Raw genomic sequence first — 10,566 nt, forward strand, 5'->3', positions numbered from 1 at the left:
GTAAAGAAGAACAACGCACATGCTGCGGGGAAGATAAGGAAACGGCGGAGCATGTTCTGATTGAATGTGGAGATATCCACCCAGGTGTACGTTGGGCGCGAGCCTACATGAAGCCTTGGGTTTTAGGGACAACAATGAAAAGCCGAACACGCTCGCGATAGAAATAAGTAAGAGACGGTTAGAGTATTGGTGGGAGAAAATTAGAGAGAAAGGACAATAGTAAGTGGTGGGAAAATAAGGACATTCTGCCGAAAAGAGCAGAGAACTGGGCTGTGAATATATTAGGCCAACATGAAAAATAAAAGGAAAACTTTTTTTTTATTGGTCGAGCCTGGCGGCACACTTGTCACCGCCCCGTTATAAAGGGGGCGCTCATAGCAACCATCCAGTAGAATGATCTTAATCTATAAAGGCAAGGGAGAAAAGGATAACATTCGCTCGTATAGACCGCTAACAATTACATCGGTGCTATACAGGTTGGCGATGCAGGCAGTAAAATTAAAAATAGAAGCGTGGGTAGAACAAAATGATATTTTGGGAGAACTTCAGAATGGATTTCGAATCGACAGGCGGTTAGACGATAATCTGTTTGTTCTTACCCAGTGTATAGAAATATCTAAAATAGAAAACAGGCCCTTATACGTAGCTTATCTAGATATCACCGGGGCGTATGACAACGTTAATCAGGAAATTTTGTGGGATATATTGAAGGAAGTGGGCATAGGTGACGACTGTGTACAGCTTTTGAGGGAAATATACCGAGGAAATACAGTTTGTATAGAATGGGAAGGAATAAGTAGCAAGGACAGCGTTGAAATTAGCAAGGGGCTGAGACAGGGATGCCCTTTGTCCCCGCTGTTATTCATGCTGTACATGGCGAGGATGGAAAAAGCGCTAGAAGGTAGCAACATTGGATTTAATTTGTCACACAAACAGGTCGGAGCGATGGTTGAGCAGAAGCTTCCAGGTCTATTTTATGCTGATGATATTGTCTTATTTGCGGACAGTCAAGATGATATACAGCGACTGGCAGATATATGCGGAAGGGAGTGTGAGGCTCTAGGACTAGGATTTAGTGCAACAAAATGTGGATTGATGGTATTCAATGATCACGGAGACCATACGGTCTTTATACAGGGCCAAAAAATACCGAGGGTAAGCGAGTACAAGTACCTCGGAGTATGGGTAAATGAGGGGGATAGATATATGGAGGTACAAGAGAAAGCATCGGTAGCAAAGGGAAAGAGGAATGCTGCAATTATGAAGCACAGAGCTTTATGGGGATACAATAGGTACGAGGTGCTTCGAGGGCTGTGGAAGGGTGTGATGGTTCCGGGGCTTACATTTGGGAACTCAGTGGTGTGCATGAAGTCAGAGGTGCAATCAGGAATGGATGTAAATCAAAGGACAGTGGGCCGCCTCGCGTTGGGCGCTCACGGGAAGACGACAAATGAGGCGGTAAAGGGTGATATGGGATGGACAGGCTTTGAAGTGAGGGAAGCGCAGAGCAAAATGAGATTCGAAGAGAGGCTGAGGAAAATGAAGGAGAGTAGATGGGCAGAGAAGGTTTTCAGGTATTTGTATAGAAAAAGCGTTGACACGCAGTGGAGAAAAAGAACTAGGAGGCTCACCAGTAAATATACGGCTGGCAGTGCGGGCGATATGGCAACAAGGAGCATTAAGCGGAAGGTCAGAGAGGCGGAGAGGACTTATTGGATGACAGCGATGGAAAAGAAGCCGGCTCTGAGTAACTACCGAAAAGGAAAAAACGAAATAAGGAGGGAAAGGTTTTATGATAATTCAAGGGGAAGCGCTTTACTGTTTGAAGCAAGGTCGGGCTGCCTTAGAACGCGTAGTTATAAAGCGAGATTTAGTAACGAAGAAGAACAATGTACATGCTGCGGGGGAACTAAGGAAACGATGGAACATGTACTGATTGAATGTGGCGATATTCACCCAGGTATACGTGTGGGCACGAGTCTACATGAAGCCTTGGGTTTTAGGGACAACAATGGAAAGCTGAACACGTCCGCGATAGAAATAAGTAAGAGACGGTTAGAGTATTGGTGGCAGAAAAGTAGAGATAAAGAACAAAAATAAATAATGGCGGAAAAATAAGGTCATTCTGCCTTAAGAGGCAGAGAGATGGACCGTGAATTTATATTTTTTTGGTATAATAACATAGATTTAATCAATGTAGATAAGGTATTAGGCCAACATGAAACAAGGAAGCTTTTTTTTTTTTTTATTTCGAGCCTGGTGGCAGACATGTCACCGCCCCGTTTTAAAGGGGACGCTCATAGCATCCATCCATCCATCCATCCATTAGAGTTACTGTATATGCTACCTTTTGTATATGCTACCTAAAGGTAGCATATACAGTAACTACCATCCATCCATCTATACATGCCTTGCATGTGACGTCACAGACAGGTTCTCAGCGCTAGAGCCCCAACATGGCGGCCACCGTGACTTTTTTATCTCATTAGAGTGTGTCAGTGCAGAGGAGGACACCCAGTCGTTCAGTCCCCGCGTTCTTTTGTGCTCTCCCCGCTTTATTTTGTTCGCCAGCAGCGCCAAGGGGGAACACAAAGGAACGCGAGGGTTTTGGTGTGAAAGATGCTTGGGGCCACCGGCACTTATCTGATGGCGAGCCATCACCGTTTCTTGCTCGGCGCGTTCGAACAAAAGCTCACGGAGTCTCTCAATCCGCTGGGACCCCAAGACGTCGGCCACGGTGACATCAATGCAAGCTATGTATCCATCCATCCCCTATTTGCCAAAAGTTAACACCAGCACTTGTCGAATGGACGCCGCAGTGCACTGCCAGTGCTACAGGTGACCTGCTGAGGATGCGCGGAGCCCCTCGACAGCCACGACGATACAAGCGAGTCCCTTCAAGGGAGGCAGCTGGGGGGGGGGAACTTATGAGTTGCGTTATGACTATCTTTGATCTTGGGGGGCAAGGGGGGGGGTAGGCAGGCGAGAATATTCGGGGAGGGGGGCGGCAAATACCCCCCCGTACCCCCCCGCTGGCGCAGCCCCTGACAGTGAACTAGAATACTGTACAGGCTCACGCGAACAAATGTCGCCTGCTGGCAGCCGCGCCATCTGCCGGCTGTATCGCAAACACTTTCCGCTCAGCCGGCCCGCTCGGCACACTAGGCTAGGCAAGCAGTCTCGTTGCCCGCAATTAGCGCTCACGTGGTCTTTGCGCGTTTCTGGTGATTGTTTGTTTTCGTTCGTTTTGAAGTTAAGATGGCGGCGCCCACGATACGCAAATCGGTGGTTTGTTTACGCTGGGCATCCCTTGTTCTTGCCCTATGTGTATGTGTTTCATAACGCGTTGTGTATTCTAATGGACCTGTACCAACGAGCTCGCCTCAACACCCTCTTACCTCGAAAAGACGCGGCACGGGCGCTCGCACCATCACCGTGCGCAGGCTTTCCGCGGCAGGGTTCCTTCTTATTCTAAATAACCAGCGTACCCACCCTACGTTGATGGTACGCGCTTCTAAGAAGAGCTGCCGGACCCAATGCCTGCCTTTTGTTCGGCGTACGGCTGTACGAGCACGGGCGGACGAGACGATGTAAGTAGTGTTTCACGACTTCTATCGTGAGAAAAAAAAAAAGCTGTTCAGTGGATGATTGCTATGAAACGAAGCAATTTGAAGCCTTCGAGACCACTGTTCTTTGCTCGAAACATTTTCGTGACAGTCAGAGTTATGGCTAATGCGTACAACGTGAATTCCGGTGAAAGCTGCTCGACTAAGGCCAGGTGTGGTGCCGTCTATCTTCGTTTGCGAACGGAATGAATCGCAGGAGCCGATAGCAGCATTCTCGAGGATACGGTAACATGCACAAAAAGTCATGATCCATTCCACTCCGTGAAGCAGGATAACTTGCCAAGCTCTTGCATACAGCACATAGGAGAGACAGAATTTTGATGACAGCTGCATAGGCGCGCGCACAGGGGATGGGGGGGGGGGGGGGGGTGCGTGCGCTTCCCCTAATCACCTAAGAGGGGGGCGCGAAATCTGCCCCGTACATTGACCCTTCTAGTCACCACCTAAGAGGGCAGGGGGGGGGGGGCGCAAAATCTGTCTTATACATTGACTTAGTAGGGTGGGGGGGGGGGGGAGGGAAGGCGCTGCTATGAGCCTCTGACCCTCCCCCCTGATGGGGAACCCTGCGCACGCCTATGATGACGGGTACACCTTCCAGCTTTTTTAAATACATCGCGCAAGCGTCGACCGCTCGCACTATCAGCGCCTGCTATATGAGATCTATCACTTCCATAACTACTGTATCCTATGAAATATTTGTAGTCATACTACAAGAAAATAGGATAAAAATGTTGGCGCTCAACAAATTTCTGATCCTGTTCACATAATGTAACTGCAGAACAGCAACTTCATTTTCAAACCTATAAACTTCCGTGCTTAACTGCAGCTGTAGAGCTATAGCCAAATTCTCGCAGAAACTATGCTAAAGAAACACGAAAATATACTAGTTAGTCCCTAAATGAAGTATGGGCAGCACAGCATGTGCATTAGGCGAGCAGGTGGGAGGGGGGAGGAACGTTACGCACTTACAACGTGCTTCGCTCACTGGCCATGCTGCGAGTTTAGGCAGTTCTTGAGCAACAGCAGTGTCAAGTTTGGATGACATCATTGACTTAACCAATAGATTTCTCGCTGCTTCGAATTTTTGGCCGATCAAAACACTTTGACCATTATAGTCCAAGACAAAGTTTGTAACCAGTATTATGCATTATGCTAGAATAAGAACGTATACAATACCTGCCACGGTGGTCTAGTGGTTAAGGTGCTCGACTGCTGACCCGCAGGTTGCGGGATCGAATCCCGGCCACGGCGGCCGCATTTTCGATGTAGGCGAAAATGCTAGAGGCCCGTGTACTTAGATTTAGGTGCACGTTAAAGAACCCCATGTGGTCAAAATTTCCAGACCCCTCTACTACGGCGTCTGATAATCATATCGTGCTTTTGGGACGTTAAACCCTAACAATTATTATTATATAACAAAAGTATACAATAATTATGTGCTGCGCTGTTACCAAGGGTGGAACTTGAGAATACAACAGTGCGTTATTGAGCACATTTGCAAGGGCGAAAGCAGTGGACTATCTTCATGGGTGGGCTTGAGTACAGCACCTGATGGAGGTTGAACTACATTTACGTTGCATAGCCCACACTTAACCATGAGCTCATGAATGCGTTTGCACACTTCTTCCAATGACTTTCTTTCCACATCAAACATGCCTCTTTAGCTTATACAGAATACCTTCTTGTGGAAAGGCACTGAAGCTGTCTGGGCAGCCTTACCTCAACATGTGATCTGGCAAATCAGTTTGCCCATATGCCCATTGTAGCTCATTTGAGAATCTCCATACAGCTTCCAATACTTTGCAAATGCTTTTTTTTACTGCGCTCTGAAACATGGACACAAGAAGAGAAGAAAAAGAGTGGATGGAGGAGAAAAGAAGTGTTTACGATGAATGTCAACCAAGTAGCACGACTTGGCTCTCTACTTCAGCTTCCCATACTGCACCACAAAATAATATACAGCAACTCTCGTCTAGCAAATGCATGCATATAGAATAAATGCACACAACTCAGTAGCCTTTCACCGCTCAGGGTGTTCCACCAATGCTTATTAAGACCCAGCAAGGATTCAGAAATAAATTAAAACGCTGAATGTGGCAACTTGTCAGGTGAATACTTCGTTGCCAACAAATGAAGTAAATTTTTCATTACTCGATTCTATGCAAACTATGTGGATTTTGTCCAAAGGGAATGCTTTGGCTGAGCCAATGTAAAGGCTTTGCAGTAAAGTGTGATTTGCATGATGGTCAGGGTATGTGCCACTTGAAAAATTGAAAAATTATTATCTGTGTGGAGAGGAGCATCTATTCCAGTACACATAACCCTCCGCTTATAACACTTTGTTTTTTTTTCCTCAGTCGTTGCATTCAACCCCCCCCCCCCCACTTCTATTGGCACATCTTTGACCATGCGACGATTTCGTGTGAGGAAGTCACAATGACCTCACCAGTTTTGGCGATCTGTGACATCATAATGACGTCATCAAGTCATAATCTTGGATCACATGACTTCTTGCATCGTTTAATGTAACTCTCAAGTTGAACCAGGACCATCTATGTCGTACCAGTTTGCCGAAGCGAATCTCAGAGACCACATAGAAAGAAGCATCTGGTTGAGATCTCCTCCCCCAGGCGGCGTAACAATCGCAGCTGACAATCCCATTTGTCCATGGCCTCTCACATCGCTTAAAAAAGATTGGTAGAAAATACAATGTGAAAGTAATCTGTTCCACGGGAAGGAAACTTAGCTGTATGTGCCCTGCTGTTGAGCGAATGTATAGTAAAGGGTGTAATAACTTGGCTGGACAAGGTGACATGCGCCATACCACTCAGTTTATCAAATGTAACAAGAGAGGAATTGTATATCAACTGCCAATGTCAAGCGACCGCATGTTGTTGGACAATCGGGAAGTTGCGTAAATGTTTGACTCCGTGAACATCATTCTTCCTTAAATGGAGACCATGTAGCCGCCTGTCCCTTTATTGTGCAGAGTGCGAATATGCACCTTGTTTTGATATATATGCATAATAATTCAAAACGGCGATCATGCAGCTGGAGAGGTAGCCGAAGCTTTTTCCATAGCAAGGTCAAGAGATAAGCGCATAAGCCACCTGTTTTAGCCTTGTCGGATAAGGAACTAGGTGATTATATTTTGCTGTAGGATGGAGTCATTGCACATGACCAGATGTATGTTTGCATGTTGTCTTTCCGAAAATAGACGTCAGTTGAAAGTTAGTGCCTGTGTTGTCTCTCTTGCTTTTGTCCCTGTATTTCTTGCGCTATTCCACAAGGCATTCATACCAACTAGCTTCGCTTTCCTTACTACTCCAGCTGCTCACAATGTTTCAGGAAGCTGAAGTGTCCTTAATTATACTGACAGTTAACTGGCCCTTGTCTGATGTTAAGTTCTGCTCTGGTATCATATAAATCGAATGCAACTTTTAATGTGAAGAAGAACCATGGAATTTTAATTTTCAGCAGACTTTTTATGAATATTTGGAAAATCAGAAATGCTTGATCGGACATGCTTGGAAGAGAAGCAAGAGTGTTACTCAGTACTTGTGCCGCTAAAAGACAAAGCTATGTAATGCGTCATTAAAACTTTATTAAAACGATTATACTGTAGCATTAATCAGCAGTTTCACCAGTTTTTTTTTAAACGTATGACAAGTATTTAATATAATAATTCCCATAAGTTCCTGTTTGGTTGTGTATATGCCAGTAACTCATCTTTTCATATCACGTTTCACTTTCTTGGACAGTTCCTCTTTGGAGACGCAACCGTCAGGCACACGGCAAGACCAAGTCATTGTAGCGAAACAGATCATGTAAGCGGGCTTTCATTTCTTTCCTCAGCAGTAATCTTTAGTGCGATCACTCACAACAACATAAGCCGATTTATTTCAGGCTAACTTCACAGCAGAGCCAGAACGTGAGGCAGCGCCGGGTCTGCATCGCGAGTCGGGGAAAGCTGGAGAAACATCACGAGAGCCGACATGTGAGCCGGGGCATGTCACAGATAAATGTGTTCAAGTGCTGCTGCTAACCCGCCATGAAGCATCACAAGCAAATGAAATGAAAACTCTGTCAACAAGTGCGACTCAAACGGAGCTTCAAGCTCTTTCTTCAGGTATGGCTCCCTATTTGTCGTAAGGTAAAAAAAATTGAAGCTAGTTCCATGCTTGTGAAATTAGAGTCAACAGCGGAGCCGGCAAGCAAGCCTCCCCCCCCCCCCCCCACTTGGCGAACGCAGAGTGAGTTCTTTCTTGATTTTTATTTATCTTCTTTCTTTTATGTCTTTTCAACCCTTTCTGTATTGCCCTCTCTCCTCCTTTGCATCACCCTCACTTCTTTTTCAGACCCCTTGCTATGCAAGGCTATGCTGTGGTTTACCATCTCACCTCCTCCTTTTCCTCCTCCTCACTCTTACACCGGTCGTTATGCTCACTCATTCTTAAAGGAGTACTGACACGATTTTGAAGTGCAGCAAAACGGACGTTTTTGGTTTCCTTGGCATGTAGTGTTAACGCTCTCCCCACACCGCATCCGGGAAACACGTATAAATATTTCAGTTTGATTTTAAAGTTTTCATCTCCCAGCATCTGCAAGGCAGCTTCACCGCATGGAGAGCCCTATGACGTTTCAAGTCAGCTCACTTGGTTTGCGAAGTCTGGGTCCTGCATGCAGCCTAAATCACAGAAATCGCTGTCGGAGGCACTGGACGACAGTTCACTCATCATGAACCACGTTCGACTGACAGCAAAGGACAGCAGGTGCATATTTCGTGGGTTGCAGTCTGCCCGTGACGCCACGGGCAGACTTGACACGTCACTATGAAGCCACCCTCTCGAAACCGAAACCGAAACTGCTGGTTGAAAGAAGCGGTATTAAAAATGTATGCAATGCATCCCCAGGCACCACGACACTCTTTTTAGGGTTCTCGACACCCGTGCTTTCATTTAGAGCAACAACCTGAAAAATTTTAATATTCATGTCAGTACTCCTTTAACCTCATCATCATTCTCAGCCTGTTTTAATCCACTACAGGATGAAGGCCTCTCCCAGTGATCTCCAGTTGATCCTGTCCTGTGTGAGCTGAGTCCATTTTATCGCCGCGAACTTCTTGTTTTCGGCACTCCATCCATCTGCCTGCCTCGACCGCATTTCCCATCGCAGTTGTCGGTCCTATGCATTATGTGGCCAGCCCAGATCCATTTCTTTTGTTTGTCATCAACTGAGATATCTGCTACCCCTGTTTGCTCCCTAGCCATTCTGCCGTTCTCTGACCTCTGAATGTTAGTCCTATCATTTTTACTTCATTCCGTGCTGCGTCGTGCACAATTTTTTTCTCAAGTTGGTTTCTTATCCTAAATAACAGGGCTGATAACCTGAAAGCCAGCCCATAACCTTATTTCATAAGGGCCCCAGTATGGGCCCTTATCAAAACTCATTTCCTAAGTTTTGCGAGGGACTGAAGTATGCTGACACTCTCTGAATTTTCTTCCAAATATTCTGTACAAACCCTGATTAAACTGACTTTTTTCTCATTGCAGTGGCATTAAGCCAGAAAAGATTTCTTGGTAAAGTCACTTAAATGTGGCTATATTACATCATTGAATGCTACACCTTTCTTAATTTTATCAATCGTATTGCCCTTTACCCTTCCTGGTGGATCATGCTTAAAGATCCACTTAGTGCTCTTACTTAATTGAGTGCATTCTTCAGTGTAGTGTATCCAACATTGTTTGACTATAGGTATGTCAAGACGGCCTTCCAAGCTATTTTCGGTTGTATAACGATCATCTTAACTGAGTATGATGAGTTATGTATTGTAGTGATAAAGTGGAATAGCTACTCATGTGCGGCCGTTTGAGTGACAGAAACATTATTTGGGGCTTTCATTTAAGCAGTATAGATACTTTACTGGGAAATCTGTAAACTGCGCTAGTAATATAGAGAATTTGTTGCTAGTGTAATGCACATAATTGTGCTTGTAGTTAAGACCACCAAAAACAGACGTGTCTCTCTGACCCATGTAAATGTTCTTTTTGCTTTCTTCACATTTTCTCATTTTATTTCATATGCTTCATGTCTTGGGATATGAACTGGTTCTATTGATGTACAGTTTTCAATGGATACTTGTATGCGAAAAAGAAAAAACTACAGTAAACAGTTTAATGGGTTAGTGTTTATTGTCACCCATTCAAAGGAATGTGGCTTTTTAGATATAGCGTCGGAAGGACATCCAAATCAAATTCATTCTTTCGCCACCTGGCGTTTCCTTGTTATAATGGGGCCTGCAACTCTTTTCCAAGTAATCATAGAATTACTTCTTTAAAGGAGTTCATTGCCTCCCAAATCGACTGCGTCGAAATTTTTTAGACTCCGCCAAGTAAGAACGGAGTCACAGGAATTTGTCACACGCTTTAAGCACTTTGTCTTCTTTCGTACCAGTGAACGCGCTGAAATCTACGCATAGGAGGAAGACAGACGTCGTCAGCGTGCGTCATGACCTTGAGCACTTCCTTTTCTTTTTGTTTCTTCGAGCGTGTGGCTTACTTTCAATATGCAGTGAGGTCGCGCTGTGGCATCCCGCGGCGGCCGATGTGCAGCTCACAATGCTAAAATGAGCAAAAAGACCGTGGACTTGTGTTTATGACGCGGCCATTTTGCATTTTTGGCATCACTTGTCAAGAGAAGAGCCTGTGATTTCTGGCTGAGTTTAATAATTCATTGTAAATTCCAGGCCGTGTGCTGCACTATAATGTTTGGCTGACATGTTCTCCGGAGCCTCGACTACCAATCCACAGCGTTTTGTGACCATGTTTGAAAAGTGTTGCAGTGCCTCTTTAAGCATAGCATTCATATGCGACAAGATGACAATTGTCGTAAGAGATTTGCTGAAATGGCGTACTCTTGCCATAAAAGTAGCTTTAATGTA

At 45.2% G+C, this 10,566-nt stretch overlaps 1 protein-coding gene across 9 annotated transcripts in view; it reads left to right on the plus strand.

Annotated features, from left to right (window-relative positions):
- Positions 1-10,566, plus strand: part of LOC119390679 (gastrula zinc finger protein XlCGF8.2DB-like) — a 170,833-nt gene that overhangs the window by 154,934 nt on the left and 5,333 nt on the right. For 2 of the 9 annotated variants that reach the window (XM_049415103.1, XM_037658349.2), the window contains exons 2-3: positions 7,388-7,453; positions 7,533-7,755. The exons of 4 other annotated variants lie outside the window; for them this stretch is intronic. In XM_049415103.1, the coding sequence (XP_049271060.1) occupies positions 7,388-7,453; positions 7,533-7,755 (289 nt within the window). Of the gene's footprint in view, positions 1-3,268; positions 3,591-7,387; positions 7,454-7,532; positions 7,756-10,566 lie in introns of those variants that run through there. 3 more of the 9 variants (XM_049415104.1, XM_049415105.1, XM_037658348.2) reach the window with 2 other exon arrangements.

This window comes from Rhipicephalus sanguineus, chromosome 4 (genome assembly GCF_013339695.2).
Source record: "Rhipicephalus sanguineus isolate Rsan-2018 chromosome 4, BIME_Rsan_1.4, whole genome shotgun sequence".
NCBI classification, from domain to species: Eukaryota; Metazoa; Arthropoda; class Arachnida; order Ixodida; family Ixodidae; genus Rhipicephalus; species Rhipicephalus sanguineus.